Source organism: Etheostoma cragini, chromosome 5 (genome assembly GCF_013103735.1).
Source record: "Etheostoma cragini isolate CJK2018 chromosome 5, CSU_Ecrag_1.0, whole genome shotgun sequence".
NCBI lineage: Eukaryota > Metazoa > Chordata > Actinopteri > Perciformes > Percidae > Etheostoma > Etheostoma cragini.
In genome coordinates, this window is record NC_048411.1 from 13597420 (window position 1) to 13620983 (window position 23564).

At 39.5% G+C, this 23564-nt stretch overlaps 2 protein-coding genes across 2 annotated transcripts in view; both read right to left on the reverse strand.

Moving 5' to 3' along the window:
* Positions 1-1107: 1107 nt before the first annotated feature.
* On the reverse strand, positions 1108-6312 carry slc14a2 (solute carrier family 14 member 2). The gene is made up of 10 exons (XM_034872542.1): positions 6146-6312; positions 5752-5829; positions 5446-5629; positions 4558-4747; positions 4221-4349; positions 3628-3820; positions 3230-3377; positions 1917-2051; positions 1729-1778; positions 1108-1644 (listed from the first exon to the last, which is right to left on the reverse strand). The coding sequence occupies exons 1-10, from the start codon at positions 6167-6169 to the stop codon at positions 1234-1236; spliced, it is 1542 nt and encodes a 513-aa protein (XP_034728433.1). The 5' UTR covers positions 6170-6312; the 3' UTR covers positions 1108-1233.
* A 5903-nt stretch (positions 6313-12215) lies between these two features.
* The window catches only part of setbp1 (SET binding protein 1), a 45462-nt gene continuing 34113 nt past the window's right edge, over positions 12216-23564 (reverse strand). Inside the window, exon 8 of the mRNA XM_034872494.1 lies at positions 12216-12320. Coding sequence (XP_034728385.1) covers positions 12301-12320 — 20 coding nt within the window. The 3' untranslated portion in view covers positions 12216-12300. The remainder of the gene's footprint in view (positions 12321-23564) is intronic.

Consider the following 23564-nt stretch of genomic DNA (forward strand, 5'->3'; position numbering starts at 1 on the left):
GTTTAAATGTTTATTACCAACAATCAATAAGTGCAAATTCGTTGGAAAATTAAACTTGCAAGATGGGCTTTAATATTTCACTAGTTGGACTTCTTTGAACTTTACTAGTTAACTAGTGTGGTTAAAATGTCATTTTGCTCTTATGTATTCATGCTTGAATTCAACTTTTTCTACCTTTATGTTTTCTTTAGCCTTTTCAGTAAATTAATTTTAACTTCAACTTTTGACAGTGTTATAGTTTAGCCTCCAGATTTTCTAGCAAGGTATTTAAACTCTTACCTTCTGAAAGTGCCCATATTATTAAAATAATCACTTTTCTGGGATTTGGGATGCTAATTTGTGTCTCTGGTGCTTCCACTCGCATACAAACTTGAGAAAAACAACCATGCTGTTTTTGAGTGAGATGTGGGTTTTGGAATGTATCCTGCATTCAGTCTCCGGGTGAGCTGGTCAGAATCTGCAGGGTTGTCTGCGTCATCTGCCAAACATTTTGTGTATGCTAACCACTGGTCAGTAAAAGCCAGGAATACTTAAGAAACTAGGGACATTTAAGTAGTTCTACACAATTTACTTCAATGCAAAACTATCTCTGCTTGTTACATCTTCCCAATCATTAAAGCTTTGGTAAAATAATTGGAGACAAAACATTCTGCGCCATAAAATATAGTGCAGACAGATTAATTGCCTAAGTTAACAAAGGATAGGCACAGCCCTACCCACACCATTCTTTGCATTTCTTCTCTGATTAAGCTTGCGTAGTCTGTTCATGGATAATAAACAATATTCCTGGATGCAGTGTGCAGCACATTAAATTGCAATTACAGTTAATTTCTAAGGATACCATTTATGTGTGTTGTGTGACTGTGCCTTATCAACAAGGAAAAGATTTATTGAGTAAGTTATATAACATAACTAAATGATATATTACAAGTGTTTTTCAGACAAGAAGAATAGCTCATCATACCAACGTATGATACATTTCAAAGATTGTTTGTAAATATTTCAAATGTCACTAGTACTATAGTAACTAGGAAGTACTTTCAGACAAAAGTGAATAAATCAACACAGACTACATTATATTAGATAATATATATATACATATACATGTAGAAAAATATATATTTTTTAAATATATACTTTAATATATAAACAAAGTTTCACGGAGAAAAAAGTGTGAGGCGTCATCAAATCATCAAATGATTCTTTCTCTCTCTCTCTCCATCTCACTCCACCTTAATCACCAAAAGTGACTTCAGTTAGATCATTGTGTCCGATTTCTTCATCTCCTGTACCTTTCTGTTCAACCCAATGGTCTTCGACACGTGTCTCGTCATTTTCATCCTCTGATGCCTCCCTTTCTGCCCTCCCTTTTTCCATTATTTCATGCTCTAGCCTCAGTTGTTCTTTCTCGTTTAGCATAATTTTTTCTTTGATGGCTTTTTGCTGCTCCTCTCTCTCTTTGTCAGCCTTCTTAGCCCTCTCCATTTTCTCCTGCTTCTTCAACTTCCAGAAGAAGCTCAGGTTTTTCTCGGGGTAGGTGACTTTGGCCAGCGGCAGCTTGAAAATCTTGTTGGTCCCCGTTGTCAAAAGGAGGAAAGTGAGGGCAGAGAGACAGAAAGGCCAAGTGCAGGCGGGCAGACCAAACTGTAGATGAGAAATGCATCACATTGCTGTTAGTAACTATTATGGGCTCATATATTTTAGGAGTGGGAGAAAATGTGTACTTACAGTGGCCATGATATTGGCAATGGCTGAGCTGAGGTATGCGCAGAAAAAAGCTGCAGAGAAGAAGATGAGAGGTGCCATGAGGTGCCATACATGTGCACAATGTGATTAATAATTAAAGATTACAAATATTTGTTCACATGCCATCCTTTTTGTAGATGTTTTTCTACTTCTTTTGGGTGTATACTCACCACATGTGATGGCCAGCAGGTGCACCTGCCAGGTCAGAGCGTAAAACATTCCTCCAATGGCAATGCATGCTAACACACAGTTGTATCCCCAGAGACCAAAGTAAATGTCTCCAAAGGGCGCTGCCAGTGCCAAGCCTGCAAATTATTCAAACATAGCCATCAAGGAAGTGCCAAGTTCAGTATACATTTGGATTCTCCTTACAAATAGTAACCACCCTGGTCATTTTGCAGCTTTAATGGATTTTGGGGGTCATTTTGGAGTTGGAACATATAAATTGTTGCCTGAATGTGACCTGTAAGAATGTAAGAAAAATACGTTGCGCTGTTTATTAAAGGAGAATTCCGGTCGATGTCAACATGTAGCTCTGTTGTTTGTAAATTTGGAGTGCTGTCAGTAGAGAGAGAAACAAAAAGAACCGGTGCTGCCTACACCGTGTTATCCTCCTGCTAGAGTTAGCACCCAACAGGCTTGAACAGGGCAAGTTTTTACTTTTGTTTGAGCCTTTAAACATGTTAAAAATGTCATTTCAAGTGCCCACCCAAGTGCAGTGATTCCCTCCGAGTGAACACAGTAAATCTGACTGCAATATATGCGAAAGAAAGGCATACAAGTTGTGTCAATCCATACTTCTGTTTATTATTTTCCGGTTAAATCCACACTAGTCCATTGTCAAACTCAAACCATACAATATTCCAAAATGTATTTTTTCCACAATAAACAATTTGCCGTTATGTCCTTAGTAATGGATAGAAATAGGCTGTAACCTGCTCTCCTGGCTCCACTGTGGTGTCAGATTCCAGCCTGTTTCTACACAGTCACTACTAGAGACACATTACTAGAGACTAGAGTTACGTAACAACGGCAAATTGTTTTCTTGAGTAAAAAATACATTTTGGAAAATTGGATTGTATGAGTTTGACAATTGACTAGTGTGGACTTCACCGGAAAACAGGAAATAAACAGAGGTATGGATTAACACAACTTGTATGCCTTTCTGTAACATCCACAGCTGTCAGATTTGCTTTGTTCACTTTGAAGGAATCACTGCACATGACATGACATTTTGAACATGTTTAGAGGCTAAAAACACCGTTTAAAACTTGCCCTGTTTAAGCCTGTTGGTGCTAAGTCTAGCAGGAGGATAACACAGTGTAGGCAACACAGATTGGTTTCATTTTTCTCTTTACTGACGGCACTCCAATCATACAAACAACATAGCAACGTGTTGAAATTGACTGGAATTCTCCTTTAAGGTAAGACAGAATCACTGTTACATTCAACTGCCTGCCAAGGTATTATCTTATCCTCTCACCTGAAACCATCCCCACAGTAGATCCCAGGACAGCATGAGCACAAGTGACAGGGGAGGAGATAAAGAGTGAGATGATGAAGATTCCTCCCGTCCAAGGTTTGTCACAGCCGTAGACCTGGCCAATTCCCACAGGCACTGACGTAAACAGCTAAAGATATACAGAAAATGGTTTTGTAACTCTAGACTAGAAACAAAGCATGATTTACAACCCAGAGGTTTTCTAATTATGTGCTGACCTGTCAGCTTTCATGCGCCTACCGTTCAGATAGGTACACACCTACAGTATGTATTTTAGGATTGTAATTTCAACATTTATCAGATACCTTGCCGGGAACATAAATACATATCTGCTGATGAAGCTGTGATGTCTGTGATGTCTAAATTACAAGGTCACTAACCTTGGCTACGTTGATTTCAGCCCAGGTGATGTTGGCCATCTCTGAGCGAGGCTTAAAGAGGACTTGGGGAAAGTGGTTGTTGTAGTGTCCTGTGGCAACCATGTGGAGACACACCAGGATGTTAAAGGGTAGGGTGAACACTGGCAGATCCCAGCGACTGTTAATAGATGCCAGAGCACTGGACACAATCGGGCTGAATACAAAGAATACAACATCACCAGTATTAAATTAATTATTTAAGTACATGTATTCAAATGTGTGCTCATATCACAAACACCTTCATTGTTGTGTCTGCACATTTTCAGCATGACTGTGATACCGTCTACATGTTCTATCCACTCAATCAACATGATTACATTTTTTTTTTAAATTGCTGACTGGATCAGAAATGATTGACTGAGATCAGGCCAATGAAACCTAGATCTAGAATGGAAATGATTTATATGGTTATTATGATACAGTAAAGTGATTGGTTTTGACATTTGTATGTAAAGTTTTTTAGTTTATGTAATTTGATACATAAACCTCTTTATTTCTAAAGATATGAATCAATCTACTGCATCGTTTTACTATTGGTCAGTCAAGTTTCTTACCACATCATGGACATGAAGATGTTGGGTAGCAGGAGCCACCAGTACCAGTCTCCTTTATTGGAGAATACAGCCATCAGCAGACCCACAAGGATGCCATTGTAACCATAGAGTCCTGCAGCTATTGCACCCCTGAATAAAGTTATTTTAATTAATTAATTCATGTTTTCCTAATGAACACCACAGTGTAAAATCATTCTACATAACCATTTTACCATCTACTACCAAGATGAAAGAGGAAATTATCACCCTATGATATACATATGTTTTTTGCATCATGTTTTCCATTAGCACATACAGTAACATCTATTTATTATCAGTACTTTGAGTTTGTTCAAACCTGTTCTGTTGCAGAATAAGGGCAGAAATGGTGGCAAAGAGTGTGCCCACAAAACCGTTGAGAGCCCACCAGTAGTTCTGCAGGATGAGACCAGCAAAAATGATGAGGCCACTTAGAGGGTTGTTAACGAACATCACCTGAGCAGCTCCACGCAGAACCCAGTCCAGCAACTGCAGCAAAAAAAACTGTTCTGGAGGACAAAAAGATATATTTCAGACAGGGAGCGAGAGAGAGAGAGACAGAGCACTGGCATTGGACCCGAGCTGCTTGATAGGCTTCCCACGGTGAATGTTGTGCAAGTCTGAGTTTTCTCAGGCTCACAGTCTTGGACTCTGAGATATATAATGACAGCGGATAGATCTGTGTCACAACACGATTGTCCGAGGTCAAAGAAGCCATATCTTATGGACAACAGGTTATTGTACTGAAAGAAAGTAAGATATACTGTGTTTTCCCCGTGAACACGTTGTTGGTCTGGTAAACTTCCTATAACCTGGCTTGTATCTAGGGTGAGTTACACAAACTTGTTTGTAGATACTGTACATTACACATGACACTCTTGCTTGTTATGTGCCTGCTGTTAAAATTCCTTCTTGTGTAACTCCCTTAAATACCAGTTACGTAACTAAACTCAGGATGGAAAAACTGATAATGTGACAGCAACATTGTGCATCCCACTTGCACTGCAAAACATACTCAAATCGGTCTAACTGTATATAACAATGAGTAGTGTTAAGATTTAATATATATTGCCTAAGGGTACTGTTGTTATCAGCAGCAGGTTTTTAGCATTTTTTGTTGTAATAATGTCATTTTCAGTATACAGTATATACGTTACATGCTGTACTGTCTTTGTGTGGGCCAGAAGAAAAAGTAGTGTTGTCTTACTTTCCATCCATTTTCCAAACACCTTCATGTCTCCAGAGAAGTAGGAGATTCCTTTGAGGAAGCGGCCCCTGGCCCTCTGCAGATTTGTGGGCCTTGGCGGCACAGGGTCCTTCTCCTTCCTGTTCTCTTGGGAGTTTTCATGCTTAGATGGTGGGTCAGTGTGTGCCATCAGGGACTGAAGCTCCTACAGCCACCATTATGGTTAGAAATTATCTACAGAATTGTATTCTTTGACTGTTTAAGCAGGTACAAATTTACACAGCATTGAAACCTCACTGGACGTCTAAACTGTAAACACTGACTTACAGTGAAGGTGGTGGTGGGAGAAGATGAAGCAGCAGAAGTAGAAGAGTTTATATTATATACTATATTTTTCTGAACACCCTGAGAAGAGAGAAAGAGGCGTCACTCAACAGGACATTAAATCATCATAAATGCTTATCGTAAGGAATGAAAAATACATACACACATTTGTGTTATTTTCCATTCTAAATTGTGAGAATTTGTCACTTTATTTACTGCATATTACACAGTACATATGGTACTATATGTAGTCAATGGTTGAAGTTAATTGAATTTTAATTAATCATCCATCAAAATTAATGCTCTCAAGTGAAGGATGGAAGCTATTTATATAGCTTCCATCCTTCCATCGTCCATTGTTAGGTATATAGGTACCTGACCTACCTACCTAACCTACCTTTGTGCAGTGTGATCCAGGCATTTATCCCAGAATGAAAGCAGGCAAAATAGGTTTTCCAGTTAATCTCAAGCTGTCAAGGCTGCTACGGAGCCTTCTGAAAAAAGCTTTTATAGTAACAGTCCACAGAAAAAACTCCACCTCCTCTATTCCCTTTCTCAATCTCCACTGGATAGACTGACACTCCGCAGTTAGTATCTTTGCCACACCCAGGTGTCTCTACCCAAAAACAATAATGTGAAATGCATCAGAGCATCTATATCAAACTCAGGAAGTGATGCACCTTATTCCTCCCCAAGAGATCAAGAGTTCCCATTCTCCAAGTATCAATGTTACTGCCAGACACTGGTGAATGTCTCGTACTGGACCTACTGACATCGGAGTTTTGAGGAATAACAGGAAAAAAAGTTGAACTACACCAATTTTACACATTAAAGTCTGTCCTTGGGATTACTGAAGCAACACAAAAAAGCAATGTAGTACATTGAATGATTGTAGCCACAATACAAAGCAAAGTAAAAACGTTTTGATGTGAGTATACAGCTCAACTTCATGAATCCTAACCCTCCAGAAGTTCAGATGCAACAGGCCATTAACAAAATGAGACATCCACGCGCAGAGCCATAATTTTAAAGCAATGTCAATTAAATGAGTCCTAGCTTAAAGTGACAGGTGCAAAAACTGAGCGTTTCAGAAAAATGATTAATACAGGTATATCCAGAAAGACAGTATGAGAAAATTGTTAAATCAAATTAAAGTGTTTTGAAAATTAAAGCATTTAAACATGTTCTAGTAGAAATGCAAAATGAAAGACGGAACCTAAAATTTAGCAGAATAAGGGACCTTTAATGATACTGATCCATAGTGTTTACGCAGCATTTTACTTTAAACTGGTCCAAACTGGTTTTAAGTACTCTGTATAGGTTTGTGGTTTATTCCAGTGGTTCCTTGATCCCTTCCAAAGACTCAGAAGAGAAATTTGATGGTTTTTTTTTTAAACAATAGAAAATATTATCTATTTGGACCTCCAAAAGTTAAAGTTGAAATAAAGAAATGGGAAATTACTCTTTGGTAGAACTGCTACAATTTTTAGAAATCCATCATAAAAAAAAGGTTGTTTGTTTTGTTGCACCAAACCATCATTATCACATGCTATCAAAGTCACATTATCATAAACAGACACACATGCGGAAAAACTTACTTCCCGCACACCTACACACACACACACGCACACATACACACACATACCTACACACTCTTAGAGACAGATAATGTGAGCGCAGAGTGGTAAGTTTGTTCCTTTAGTATTTATTTAGTTGTTAAACACCATAAGACAGAGTATATTTACAGAACTGATAGCAGTATTGGTTGCTCCCGCAGACATCTAGTCATCGCTGAAGAAGGACCAGCACCAGCCTGAAATAGATTTCTAACCGTTTTTTGAAACTCATTAAAAGAGAAAATGTTTCTTTGTGAGGCTAGTTTGACTTATCAAATATTGTGGTTCCACATGTTTGTCCACTCGGATAAACACAGATGAACATGAACATTTTTTGACAGATCACCTTTTCAACAGATAAACATGAAAAGTAGATGTTGTATTTTTGTTGTTGTTGTGCTACTTGCATTACCTCACGTAAATATAGCTCAGTTTTAATGCTGTGGGCTCTTTCACTATTCTCGAAGTGTGTGATAAACACAACAAACAAATCTTAAAAGTTAGATGGTGACTAAAGAAAGAGATATTTTAGTTTTAAAATAAAAACATTTAATCTCAAAAACGATTCTGTGAAGTGTGGCAGACTGCTCATCATGTTCTCCACTAGCAGAGAGTTAACCTGTTAGTCCGGTTACCTGAAGCAGCCCTTGAATGGACCACCTACACGTTTTTCTGATTAATTGCACCTGTCATCCTGGACATGTGCAAACGGCAAAAGCATGAGGCGTCACATGTTACTGCTTTGACACCATGAAGTGGCATGTGTGATACCATAGTGACGTGTTAACACGCACATGCCTGTGTTAACATTTTCATCCGATGACGATGTCTTTTCTCCTTAAGACATCTCATTTGCGTGTGTAAAATGACATGCAGAGCACCGCTCTACCTAACAATGTTATGAAGAGAGTCAGAAATTAACTCAGCTCAATGTATACAAAACATGATCCTGAGGATGAAGCTTTTATTTTGCTTCTAAATCTTTACCATCCCTTCGTTTCAGTTTATATTGGCGTCTTCTAAACCACAGCTTTTCATACATGAAATTTCCTTTGTGGTATACAAAGGTAGGTAAGAGTGCATAGACGCCCACATCAGTAATATGTTGCGTAACATGCTCCCTTGCATTGTAGTTTGATACCACTGATCAACCAGCCCTCCTCGTGAGAGCTTCGGTAGCTCGGTCTGTAGGGACTTGGTTTGCTTACAGAGGGTCACCAGTTATCAGCATTCCTAAGAGTCAATACAGGGACCAAGTGGAGTTTGGCCATCAGGGCTCCAACACCAGAACTATGTGGGCTGGACTAAGAACTATCACAAACTACAAAAGGCAAACCAACATTGCTGAGGTAATGTCTGCATCGCTCCCAGATGAAGTTCACTTCCTCAATGCTCGCTTTGAGCACAACTTGGTTGAAGTAGAAAAAAAGGCCTTGGACCCCTGCCCACTAATAAAATCCAGGACAGATGTGTTCAGATCCTTCAAAAGGTCTGCTCCAGGCACCTGGACCTAATGGCATCCACGGCCAAGCTCTCAAGGTGTGTGCAGATCAACTGGCCGATCTGTAGACATTTTCCACCTCTCACTGCTCTAGTCTGTTAGTCACCTAATGTTTTAAGAAGACCTCCCTTGCCGCTGTCCCCTATAAGGCCAAATCTCTTTTCCTAAATGACTACCGCCCAGCAGCGCTCACACAACAGTGCAGGTAGAAGGCCAACTGGATCATCAAGGACCCCAGTCGCCCCACCCACAAACTGTTCTGCAGCATTCGGTCCTGCAGCACCAGGCTCAGGTGAACCTCATCCTACAGGCCGCAGGACTTTTGAACTCTCAAGCTCATTAATATTGTCACTTTACTTTTATATATTTACTGTTTTAGACCTCTTTGAAACTTTACATATATATTTCTCATTATGCATATATTAGCTACATCCCTGTTTACATTACAGTTTGTTCATTTTGCAAATACTGTCTACCATAAACACATTTCATTTATGGTTTTATTTTTTATATTACTATTATTATTATTATTGTTGATCATTATCATAATTGATTTTACCTTCTGCACTATTTAATATTTTAGATTTCCTTTATTTACTTGCATGATTTTCTTTTTATATCTATTTATTGAGCATTGTTGGAGGGAGCCTGATATCTAAGAATTCATTGCCCAAGAGTGCTTCTTTAAACATATCAAGCTTCTGGGACAAAGTGGTTTGGTTCAAGTAGCTTTACATGGGAGATGTACACAGAAGTGTTAGACGATCTGAGCATTGATCTGTTAAACAGCCTCTTGAGCATCAGTGGTCACATGAAGAGTAGGTTGACAGTGGCATCTAGTGGAAAAATAAGAAATGACATAACAACTGTGTCTATTTCCCTCTTTTCATTCATGATCACTTGACCTTTGGACCTCATACTGGATCAAATAACAAAAAAGTAAAAAAAAAAAGTACTGGGCTACAAAGTGTGTGTGCGTGTGTGTGTGTGTGTGTGTGTATGTGTGTGTGTGTTTGTGTGTGTGTTTGTGTGTGTGTGTGGTTTGTGTGTGCGCGTGTGTGCGTATGTGCGTGTGTGTGTGTGTGTGGGTGTGTGTGTGTGTGATGGGTGGTGGGTGGTGAGGGGGCTCTCTCCAGCCTGTGCCAGAGTCCATGGAACCTGATACTTGATGACTCCCCATCACAAGAATGTGAGTTTCCTCCTCTCAGAGTATCTGGCCCAATGCCCGGCCACATCTCCATCTCCATCTGTGTGTGTGTGTGTGTGTGTGTGTGTGTGTGTGTGTGTGCGCACGTATGTGGATCTGTGTGCAAGTGTGTTACTTGTTACTATTCGCCCCTTTATTCAAAATGAGGGGCCTCTTTTAGCACAGTGAGACATTCTTTGTATGATGGTTGTCTGATTTGTTTTCTTAGTATTCTGCTAACCTGCTGTCACTTTCATTTGCAACTTTCTGTCTGAAAAAAGGGGCGCTTCCAGGCTTTGAGATAAACGGGTCTAAATACACAAGACAGAAACAAAAAGTATTTTTGCCTTATTTTCAAATGATAATTTTATGAGGATTCACATAACCTGGAAATAAGTGTTATTCACAAGTGTTTTCATTGTCACAGGAAACTAACTGGACAGAGGGCTTAGAAACATAGATAACAGAGACAGACACATCCACACCACAATGTTTCTGCTGACCTTGAGTAGTTTTAAATCCTCACCTTGCTTCAGTGATATATATATATATATATATATATATATATATATATATTTCACTTTATTTGTATATTTTCACAAATATGATGTAATACAAACAATATTTGAACAATTCGGCATCATACTTAGAAGAAGTCGAAGTGTGATGCAGGGTGTCTCAGTACACTGTGATATCATTGTGTGTATCAGGTGTGGTTTACAGGCGCACCAGACTTAAAGCTTTTGACCAAAGAGAGCAGTGAAGCATTGCCTTTCATCCTGCTAAGTTACTCTCAGCCTTTACGTCGTGGGTACAAACTGAGGAAACCTACACAGACGCTGGTTAACACCACAATACTGCAGGGACACTGCTGGCCCCTGTTTACGCTTCCTGGTCATTAAATCAGGATTAAAAGGCATGTGTGAAAGGAAAACGCTTTAGCTGAAGAAAACCTGTGAGACATGATTTTATATTTGTTCTAATATTCAAAATAAAGTATGTGATATTGCATTATTTGTATTCTGAAATCGAATTCATCAAGAATTGTTCTTTTTTTAAACCATAATAATTAGATAAGACAAGGCCATGGCCTTCTCTTAAATGAAACCTGAAAATGATTGGGGATGGGGAAAAACATGGTGACATCTCCAAAGAAGACATGTGTGTGTGCGCACATGCCGATGACAACCTATTCTTAGCACTTTCTGCATTCCCTGCAAAAAGTCTTGTAAAAAGTCAACATGGCCGAAAATAGTCAAATATTTGAGCTACTTTTACTCCTCTTCAATCAACCTTCAATAGAAAATCCGTCATGTAGCAAATGTATTAAAACACACTGGAATTTGAGTGAGGATAGATGTGTGGTGCACGTTGTTACACCTTACCTGTTGTCTTTGAAATTCAACATATTTAAACTTTACTGTTATGCCTTCCAAACTACAAAACCCTAATCACTTGAAAATAAACATTATTTATTCTTACATTTCAACACAGTGTGATGTCGTCCAGATGTAATATCGGAACCAGTTGGTGACTCAAAATCTATATAACTGCTTTATATAGGATATTTAAATTACAGAGAAAAAGATTAAACATTTAGTCCTCAAATTGCTCAAGGTACCAATAGACTTTCAATAAACCCACGGACAAATATAGACATACTGTATGTCATAGAATATCCTGTTTTAATCCTAAACTACAGCATGTTGGTACATCTGACACATCTACAGTATGTTCTTATATCTTCTTTTCAATCAGACTCAAACAATGTCACATGGATTCCTGGTCATACTGCTTAAATGTACAGCGTGTCATTTTCCCTAAATCAAACCAATAACTAAAGTTGCAGTTCGGTGACGTTGTGAAGTTTGGGATCAAGGGAGTTGTTGTCTTCACACTACCCTTGCTGTCATTGCATCGAGCTTCTCCTGGTTAGGATTCCTTTAGTGTACAGCCAAATTAATCCACAGAGGTTTCCTCCTCTCCGAAACGAACAGACCAGCACGTTATTTAAACTAGGAAAAACACTTCAGTGCTAGTCATTCTCAGGGAGGTTGATATATGATGTGAAAGCAGTACAAATAACAAATAACTCATCAATTCCAAATACATGCTCTATAGGTTTAGGAAATGGAATTCCGTACACACCTTCTGTCCTTGCAGGCAGGCGTTTCCATTGGTTTCTGTTCGCAGACTCTTGAGACTTGCTTGAGTTAGTTGGTCCAACACAGTGAATGTCAACTCTGTATTCATTTTTGTGAATGTCTTCCTGCAAAAACACAAAACAGCATTCTCGTCCAACAATAGATATTGTATAGATGTTGGAAAACAAATTAGCTACCTTTAATGGTAGAAAAACTACATCTAACAATGTAAAACTCGGCATGCTGGGCAAGACACTGTAGTTGATGGTTTCACCAAGCAGACTTTTTATACATAAAAACTAAAGTAAGAGGAGCTGGTGGATTTTCTTTTTATATTTTTCACCAGCTACTCTACATGATACCCAAGCATCCTTAAAGAAATTAATCTGTTTTTGTAAATGTTTCTTCAAGTGATGTTAAGGTAGAGAATATTGAGAGAAAACTCCCCTTTTGGCTTTGCCACTTGAAAAACATTAGGTGTCCCACTCGTTCACTCTGAACGAAGTACTGGATTCAGTTTCCCTTCTTTAACATTTAATAAACTGCACTTCCCAGAAACCAAAACACGATACAGTTGAACATTTGTGTGTGTATGTGTGTGTGTGTGTGTGTGTGTGTGTGTGCGGGCGCGTGTGTGTGTGTGTGTGTGTGTGTGTGTGACACACAGGAGAGGCGAGTGAGAGCAGGTATGAGTGAAGACAAAGGCTCACTTGTTCACAGCAGTGCTTTATCCTCATTACACTCCTCATTTGTTTATACTGTTAACTTCTCACTTCCTCCATCCTTCACTGCCACACTCTCTCTCTCTCTCTCTCTCTCTTTCTCTCCCTCTCTCTCTCTCTCTCTCCCTCTGGCAACACCATCATTCAGTACATGATCTGTAATCAGTGTTTACACTCTTGCCGCCCTTCACTCATGACATGAGTTGCAGTACAAACATGTTGCTGTAAATTGGTCGGTACACGGTGTTGGCAGGACATGCAGGCTTACAAACATTTCACATCCAAATCAATAAGCCGAGGTGCTAAGCAAGATGAGGAGAAGTCAGCAGACTTGTTTAAAAAGATGATGAGGAGGGTGAAATACTTTGAATGAAAGTAAAGAAGGGATAGCAAATGATCAGCGCTAACTGTTGGTTCACAAGGAGACAGGCCTGCAGAGTTAAAATCAGAAAATGGGAGTAGAAGAGAGATGAAGAGAATGAAAAGGGAGAAGGGAAGAAAGAGGGAGAGCGAAAGAGAGCAAAAGACAGAAAGTAATTGGTTCTATGATGGCTTCCAGCTGCATGGCACTTAACCAGACCAACTCTTCATGACACACACACACACACACACACACACACACACACACACACACACACACACACACACACACACACACACACACACACACACACACACACACACACACTTCCACTTCAAGTCAGTAGTGCACCATACACATAAGATCTTGTCAGTTTCTGACAAGTATACACAGTATATATAGAGATATATATATACTATATATATATATATATATATATATATATATATATATAGAGAGAGAGAGAGATATATACTGTATATATATATATATATATATTGGTATATATATAAAACTGTGACATGCTCGGTTGCTCAACATAATAAACACATTTTGTGATTGACATAATGACCCGTTAGCTCCAATCATTTCTTTCTGTACTGGTGGCTGAAAATGTTGAAAACACAAATATAAATTTGTTTGTCCATACTGGCTGCATGATTCAGGGACCAATTGTTGTTCTTTTTTAAACCTCTGCAGCAGAATCCTTGTATCAATACAACTACCACAATGGTGCAGAAGACCGGGAACCACACTGACACACTGCATTACAAAGTGAACTACTCATCTATTCAATACCTCACTTTTGCAATATAAAATGTTGTTTTTTTAACATGAGTGCAGATAGAAAACAGGAATCTATTTGTGATGGTAAACAATTTAAAGCTTGTTAGGTGCATTTATAAAGGTTCTCTAGGGAACAGTGGAGTGGAAACTCAGCTGGAGTTGTTATAGTAACACTTGGAGATTCAAGCACGTATGGGCAGATGTGAATGGGTGTGGTAGCGATGCTTGTTTGTGTGTATGGGAATGTTGGAGGCATAATGTGGCATCTGTTTGAGAGACAGTAAATTAGTAAGTTTTGCTTCGAGGGAAACAAAGTGTCACTCAAAACAAATTGCTAACGCACATGCATGCATACTCGCTAATACAGAATGCTTAGCACAACATGACCACAATCACATAAGCTATCATAAAACATGAAATAGTAGAATCATGGTGAATAACTCAGGGACAAATCAGGGCGGTGTAGCAGGAAAGAATGACAGATTAACACTGATGTTAACCATTTTACAACCTTGAAACGCTTTCAATAAATAAGCAATCAAAATGAATTGTGGTAATGGGAAGAAACAGAAAAAAATAAGTTATGAAAGTTTTAGATTAACAATCAGGCACTGCCAAAGAAAATAATATTAACTCATTCCATATTGTAAGAATGCAAATATTTTAAGCGAGAACAGTTCCCTTTATGCTTGATTTTGGCATTGCCACTTGTGAGCATTTCCAAAATGCCAATTCACTGTCACGGATGTAAAAATGACTTCAATGACAAAAAAGTCAACTCTGTCTTAATAGATATTTTTTGAGGAAGTGAATTTGTCAGTCAGTTCAACATCTCCTTTTCAGCTTTAATGTTTATACTCTGAAGAGAATATCTCTAATTGATATGCTAACATTTTGCTTTACACTGTAGGTTAGTCAGGGGCTATTCACTCCTAAAAGAAGGCTTAAAATGGCTAATCCATGTCTTGAGTAAAGCTGTCTGCTGTTTGACATTCTCACAGCTTCTTGCTCTTTCTCCCTTTCAACCCTAGTTGCCTGGAGGCTTTATCCACTAAGTCAAAACACTGGCAGCTCCAATATTTTAATTCCTTTTTGAAAATGTCTCCTACATGGCTCATGCTCATCTGTTTTGTATGTGGCCGTGACCAGGAGAATAATGTTATTAGAGTCCAAGTAAAGACAAGAGCGCTGTTTGGATCAGATAGAACTTGATGAGAGCTGGAAAGAGCAGTAAACGTATCTTTGTGGCGTGCCAAAACTCTGCCTCTCCCTCTCTTGCATTGATGGACGTCCACTCCTCTACTCTTGAACAGATGGTGAAGGCATTAGAACAGAGATCTTCAGAAACCAGAGAAGTAAAATTATTATCTCTGACATTTCAATACAGCCTTTAGTCCAAGCTTCCACAAGGGCTTTCAAATCCAATTGAAGCTAATCTAGACTCCTATTCATACAGCTAATCCTTCTCAAGGCTCTTCCTCTTTAAGCCCCTTGGATCACTGCTCGTCAAAATCATCTCAAACAATTTACATTGTGAAGAGTGCACCCATAACATAAAGACACCATGGTGTAATGACATTTAAGCCCTCAGATACTGACTTGGAGTGACTGTATCCATTTCTCTCTGTTTTTATACTCTCAACAGGAGACGGGCCAAATCCTGGGCTATGGCATGGTAAATTAGAATTGCATGAGTTGACTGTGGTCTTCACTTTCTCAGCAATATGAGCAGTTATCAGAATCACACAAGAGACTCTTGTTATGCATGCTAGTAAAGGACTAATCTTTATTGTAATAAGACCCACATTTAACCTTCTAACAGCTCTTTATTATAGACTAACAAGCTATGCACCAGTGTGTGTGTGTGTGTGTGTGTGTGTGTGTGTGTGTGTGTGTGTGTGTGTGTGTGTGTGTGTGTGTGTGTGTGTGTGTGTATAAGAGAAAATGTATGTGAGTGTAGCAGTGAAACCCTAATTAAGCTGTCGGATGGTGCAGCAGATTGGACAGACCCCCCTGCAGAGTCTTCGGCCCCCGTAGGCAAACAGGCTTCATCTCTCAGCCAGCCAACCCAAATACATCTCAGCCCAGCTCACTACCCAGAGCTCAGCAGTAGCATCAGTGCTCACTACCTCCAAATGTCTTTAGCACAGTGAGGCCAGATCAGATGGCACGCCAGTGCCACCAGCCTAGACTGCTGGTTGACTCCGAGAAGACTGGACAGAGATTTTAGCTTCATCTGAAGGGGAGATTATTCCTTCTCTCAGCGGAGCATACTGTTCGCACACATTCACTCACATGCATTAAGCACATATGCACATGCACATAATTCTTAAACACCAACACAGGAACTGGTGCCAGAGAAAAAGTTTGGTGGTAGAAAGAGAAGAGGGGATTGAACATTTTGCAGACAGTAAAGCGTTTGTTTCATAGTTTAGAAAAACCACAAGATTATAAAGTTCTTGTATGATGTGTGTGTATGTGTGCATCTGTGTGTTTTAAGATACTCCACCACAAAAGGAAGGAAACTCTAGCCTCAGCTTTGTACAAATAGCAGTTGACACTACTGTACGAGGCATTATGGGGCAAATGTTGAAATAACTTGCATGCAGTTAATATTATTTCTTCTCTCGCTGACTTTCTTTTTCTCTCACATAATCCCATACACACACGCACACATGCGTGCATACACAATTTAATCTATTTCTCCTTTTCAACATTCACACCACATCTGTGTGTACACAGCAATTATTTCAATGCATCTGCTGTCAGTCTGCATTCATTAATGAGGTAATGTTATTTTCCTTTTCTGGTAGTCCCACTCAGCAATGAAATGTGCTATGTGTCTCTGAAGGTTTTTTGAGCCCTGTATCTTTGGTGGCTGCATATCTTGACTTGGGTTTGAATAAATTAATGAAGGGGGTTGTTGCGCATTTCTCACCGTATGGATTACACATATTTGATGTGTCTCTGTTGGATTTGTGGGTTTTTCATCCAGGGTGGCCACAGATTCTGATCTGGGCTTCTCTTACATTTACTACATAAATACAGCATCCTGTCCAAAGGGAACACTGCACTGTTACTCCACCTTACAGTGTGAGAACCAACAAACAAACCGCAATCAAGAAAATAACGTTTTCACCTTTCAAATGTTCAAATTTTTGTTGCGTGCCTGCGCATGGCCTGTGTTTGACTGCAGCTCGTCCTGAAGGATGCATGACTCCTCGACCAGACTCTAAAAATGGCTGCCTGGAGGCAAGGAGGAATAGGGCTCATTTTATTAATGCTACACATTTGATTAATCTGAGCAAATCTGTTCCCCATCCAATGGCTGACAGCTCTGGGGCCGAGGCAGGGACCCCAATACACACGCACACAAACACTGTCAGTGAGTGTTGACACAGTCCAGATGTTGGCAGCTCTGTTCCAAATGAAAGCAGGGCAGCCGGCCAACAACCTGAACCACTCTCCCCATCAAATGATATGTTTACAATAATACTGTTCTGAGACTCATGAGACATGTGCGTGCACACACACACACACACACACACACACACACACACATGCACACATATAGCAAACATGCAAGCATATTCTCAAAGCAGGGGAAATGAACTAATGGAAAGCTAGCGTACCACGTGGGTGCAAAAGCAAACCAACTTCTGGTGGCGCAGAAAAAGAGGGAAATAGAGAGAGTTTGTTAAGTCAGAGAACCAACGACAGAAAACAGAAAATAGAGAGGCGAGGTGTGACAAATAGACTGATCAAAAGAGACAAGTGAGTTATTATCATTGCCTTGTTTGGATCTGTGTTTCCCTGCAATGTCAGTCAGACAGATGGAAAAATAATAGTGTTGTTATGTAATGTGCCTTGGAGGGTTGGAACTCAAACAGAGAGAAAAAGAAACACCACTGGTTCCACACAGAGGTGCAGCAAAGGTCAGACTATGCCTACTGTTTTCTATAGCAAGCATTTTATACCTCTAGACCCCAAAAAACTATGTGACCCACTTTTGCAGGACCAAATAATGCTGACCACCAGACCCTGATACTTTTTCTTCCCTTTATCATGCCGCTACACTTAATAAATTATTAGTGTGAGCCTAAGGGCTGTAAATACTCATTGTTTCTCAAACATCACACATTTATCACAGATATTAAAAACACAATGACTAATTTATGCAATGCCGTTTTCCCCCCAATATGACAAAAATAATTTGGCAAACCTTTTTTCTCTCAAAGCTGCCCGGGGGTCTCTTTTTTCTTTCTCACACACACACTTCTGTTGACGTTTCTGCACAGGTGTTTTTATCTAATGACTGCCTGAGAACATTTCTATATGTTGGCCCATAGCAAACATTGTCAATGTTCATCTAATGAGCAGCCACTCAATTTCAGTCTGCTGACTCTAATCACTCGTTTGTTCTCAGCATGTTACTCTTGACTGTCACACGGTGTCAAAACTTCACGTGTACCTGACAGCTCAAAGCTTCACTCTTCTTCATTATAAGTGGACACACACAGGCCAAATGCACCCATGCAGGCGTGCGTGTGCGTGTAGGCGCATATGTTCAGAAATGTGAAGATTTGTTTGAATAACATTACATGCACAAACATGAAGGTATTGCAATAAACTATCTATTTCTATAACTATTATCTTTGTTGCTGTTCAGTTCTGGACTATTTCTTGGAGCTATAACAATCAGATAATATCTCCTTGTTGTCGGCCCGATGAAGACAAGCCACTGCTGGTTTTAAAAAAGAAGGCTGGGAAAACTGTGTGAAACAGTCTGATAAAGACCTCGATCCGTTCATCTGTTCTAACAAGACAAGACAACAAGAGAAGTGGTCCTGACTCTGCTGACTGTTGGCCTATGGGTTGGAGGAAGTTTATGTTCAGATTCTAATGAAACTGCAGAGTCTATGGGTTTGTGATACAGATGCACTCACAGTCAGGCCTTTAAAGCACCCCTCCACATATATATGAAGCCCTTTGAAATACAACGTTTTACTGTACTATGATGACATGTAAATTTTTAATAATGGTTTGTTTACTGTTATACAGAATTTCTGGTTCTGTAAGTGCTTTATACACATTTTTGTTAAATGACACCAGCACACCTACCTGCCCTCACTGAGAAAAGAAACGTTTGCATAAGCTACCTAGTATATTTGCTGTGGGGGATTCCTGTTTTATATTTTTAAATCCACGCAGAATCTTCCAGACAAACCAAAGCAAAGTAAAGCAAAGTGCGTGTGTGTGTGTGTGTGTGTGTGTGTGTGTGTGTGTGTGTGTGTGTGTGTGTGTGTGTGTGTGTGCGTGTGTGTGTTGGGGGGCTGTCATATCAAGTACATAGATTAAAGAGTTAATTTGCAGAGAGATTCAACATTTTGGACATGAAATGAAAATTGCTGACACAGCCCACAGATAACAATGCTACAAATTTATGAAGACGGCTACAGGATTGCAATGAAAAGTTGTACAGGAATTCATGGTGCCCAGAGGATGAATCCTCATGACTTTGGTGATAACCTTGAGCTTTGATGATGACCTTGACTTCCCTGGCCTTTTCCCTCAGCATGAGGTTCATATCTATAGTTTTTCAGTAAAATGTCTTGAAAACTAATGGATAGATTACAGAAACATAATATTTTGGTAACAACGTTCATGTCCCCTCAGAATAAAATGTAATCACTTTGGTAATACACTTGCATCTAGTGCCACGATCAGGTCAACATCTTACTTCATACAATACTTTACTTTATGATCCAAACCAGTAAAACTAATGAGGTTCCCGTCAGGCTCAGTTGTACTTTGTGTTTAGTGCTAATCAGCAAATGTTAGCATGCTAAACTAAGAAGGTGAAAACTGTATTATACCTGCTTAAAGTGCTAATATTAAACTTTTTTTTTTTTCTTTTCCTTTATTGCTACAAGCTGGCAGTACTTACTGTGCATGTGCAACTCCCAACAAAGATGGTATAGAAGTGGGATGCCTCACTCTGTAGCTATAACAGAGAGCTCAACACACAGGGTGAAAAGAGGAGCTGCAGCACAACATGTGCAGTCCAACAACAAACAATATGGTGTTTTCTGATAATTAAACTACTCAGGTACAACCTCTAAATACAATTATGAACATGAAAATGAGCATGATATGAGCCCTTTAACATCAAGACGTTAGCATTGTCATTGTGGGCAGAGAGGCTAGCATGGCTGCAGAGTTTCATTGCTCAAAAGGATCATCTATAATTGAACACAGAAAATTCAGTCTGTCACGTAATTTTATTATACTCCAGATATGCAAAAACAACTGAATTTGTTGGGTAATATATCATTGAAGCAATTCAGTGTTTGAGCAAATTAGGTTTGGAGGAGTGTACTTCAGCACAGAGCTTTAAATGCCTGGCACTGCTGAAACATATGGAATGAATTAACTGCACAACACTGAGGAAGCGAGAGAGACGGAGAGAGACAAAGACGAGAATATTTCCACAAAATGTTTAACTCAATAATTGAACGTTGCTTTTTATTTAGCTGTTTTCAGCCTTCTGAAGCTGCACTGTTCCATGCTATCACTGAGCTGATGGAAGTGTAATGAAGTGTGGAGGAACAGTGCCAACTTCAGCAGAAATGCCTGTGGTTCTGCCTTCCAGCCCAGTACTAACAACACAGCAGACAAACGGTGAAGATGAAAACTAACAGCGGAGTTGGAATCATTTTTAACACATAGACATGCTCCCTGCGTCACATAATCTCATCCACTAAGGGGTGTGTGTGTTCGCTACAGGGGTCTATTAATAAAATATGACTGTATCATATAATAGACTCGTCTGCCAAATTACAGGAGACAGAGAGACAGCTTATTAGGAGGATTGAGGGGGAGGTGTGTGTGTGTGTGTGTGTGTGTTTGTGTGTGTGTGTGTGTGTGTGTGTGAGAGAGAGAGAGAGAAAGAAAGAGAGAGTGTGTGTGCAAGATGGAGCTTGAATAGAGAGATTAAGTGGCCTACTCTCATCAAAAAGGCACATTACCTAAGTGTTGGCATCATTAATAAGACTAAGGCAGAGCCAATCTGTTAACAAAGGTTCTAACTGTGACCGAGGAGACATGAGAGAATTTCTCTCCACCGATGTGGAGAGGAAATTCTCCCTTTTTTTCTTTTCTTTCTCATCCCACCAACGCACACATTTAAGCCTATGTATGCATGTATTTACATATTTGCAGATAGGTACATGTCACACATGCTTATGCACATCCACACACACATCACACACATCACACACAAAGCAGGGCACCACTCTAAATCCAAATCAAACTGCCATGAGTCACACTGTCACCGTGGCAACAGTGGCCAGCTCATATCTCAGGGTGTTTTTTTCCTATGCACCACACACAGACATAACCAACTTTCAGCTACAGTATTCCTGCACTGATCTCTCAAGTGGATCATTGAATAAAGCACTGGGGTGTGTCGATTTGGCAGCTTGAGGTCACAGTTCAGATTATTATCATTCAAATCCATAAAAAACATGTGACTTAAACTGAAAGACTGCATTAGTGTAGCCAACCTGTAATATTTGCTGCTTTGACTACAGTGAGTGATGATGCTCTCTGTCTTGTAGATGTGACGTGAGGCTTTTGGGTCGCACTGATATATTTCACCACCAGATGGTGTCTCTCGTCACTGCCATCACTGTGCAGTTGAAAAAGAGAGATGAGGGAGAGAGAGGTAAGATGTTGCCTGCCCTATCCATCTTCATAAACACAAGCAATAGTCATCCTCTGAAAACACCAACAGAGATAAATTGAGGGATGCTTGGTTACACGGCTCTGTCTGTTGTTGGCTGTCTGTCTGGCTCTGGACTTGACTCAAACAGTCACTGATGTTTATCGGCACTCACTCATGCATCCTGACTCAAATTTTTTTTGTTAAGGCTTGGAGAAAATTATAAATACTTAGCAAGAAAATTGGTTAAAAAATGATGCAGAATTAGCAGTCTCTTTTGAGAGTCTCATTTTTGCTTTCTGCACTTGTCTTGAGGAGACACTGCAGCACTTAGGAATAAAGAAGTCAGAGCGAGCGCTATAGAGAACTAAAATATTTCTTTTCACAAAAAGTGACATTGAGATGACTTCCCCTAGGAAGAGGTTACAGGTCTTACTCTGAGAAACAATGAATACAGAAAAGAAAAACTGGCCATACATGGCACATATGTTGCTGCAAAGACACTTTTGTAGACTTCCTGAGGCTTCATAGTGTGCAACGCAATGCAGTGCGCATGCAAAGCTAACCCCAGTGTCACCAGAAATAACAGACAGACTGTAATTCCTAAGGTACAAACACTGAGCTTTAAAAGAATTCATACATGCAGGTGAATCTGTTTCCATAGAGAAGGAGACGTATTGCCAAAAGTCAGCAATAACAATTGTAATAGTTTACAGGTTTGCATGATAATGATTGTTAGTATGATAAGAGTGAAAGTACTTTGTCAGCAAAACTGGGCAGAAACCAATAACAAAGCAGGCTCTGATTTATTTCCACAAACTTGTCCTTTTGTCTTCTAGAATGTGCTGCCAAGACATATGCTGTGGTGAAACGTTGACTAATGCAGGTTGGATGAAGTGGGCAGAATTTTGGAGGAAGAATCAACAATTTGAGAGTATAATCACCAAAGGCCCACCCACCCCATCTATGATACACTTCAAAGCTCCTTCAAAGATTCCACTAAACGAAGCTCATATGTCTAGGCTGGCAGCTATGTTAGGGATGCAGCTGGTCGTTGTTGGACTGTGGTTGAATGTCTGTAGTTTCAGCAGTGTGTCCTAATGCCTCTTGTCGGCTCTCATCTGGGGCTGTTTCACCAATTTGGGTCACATTTTCCTCTCTACAGACAAGTTAGCCGCACAGACTGACTTCAACAGAAAAGTAAAGCAAACCTTTGCTGTCTTAGTTATAGCTTTTCTTCAGACAGACATACATGTATTCTCAGTTCACATTCCAAGCAAAATGTGATAACACATTGACAGTGTCATGAAAATGAGTTTGATGATATGGTTTGTGTCGTTTGTCTTTTAGGGTAGATAGTAATCCCAAGATCCTCCCAAAGTTTTGGAACATTTTCCTTGAAAGCAGTTGTTTATGTTAGGTGACAGTAAACCTACAGGCCCTAGCTGAGCATCCCCATTTATAATCCCTATAACACTTTTGGAGTATCCTCCACCACTACATTTCAATTACTTCTACCATTGTCTTTATCTCTAGATACCATATCCAGTTCTGCACATATTTCTTTCTTTTATTATGCACATTTTATTCCCTAACTGTATGGAAATATTCCTGCCTTGCACAGATGTCACAGTAGACAAGATTTATATTTCATAATATTGTTGTATAAAGCTGAAAGGTTTTGGAAATAGTTTACTCACTCAAGGAGCAACAAGAAAAGAAGGCAAACCAACACCTTGGGCAATTTAAATTCAGTCTATTTTCCAGCATGGGGGCT

What these genes read in the sequence shown, in the direction of transcription:
- slc14a2 (XM_034872542.1), bottom strand. Translation starts at nt 6,169, where the DNA reads ATGCCTGGATCACACTGCACAAAG. An exon ending in CTGGATCACACTGCACAAAG is followed by an intron (nt 5,830 to 6,145) that starts GTAGGTTAGGTA and finishes CTCTCTTCTCAG; the next exon opens with GGTGTTCAGAAAAATATAGT. An exon ending in TTGCCAATATCATGGCCACT is followed by an intron (nt 1,645 to 1,728) that starts GTAAGTACACAT and finishes TCTCATCTACAG; the next exon opens with TTTGGTCTGCCCGCCTGCAC.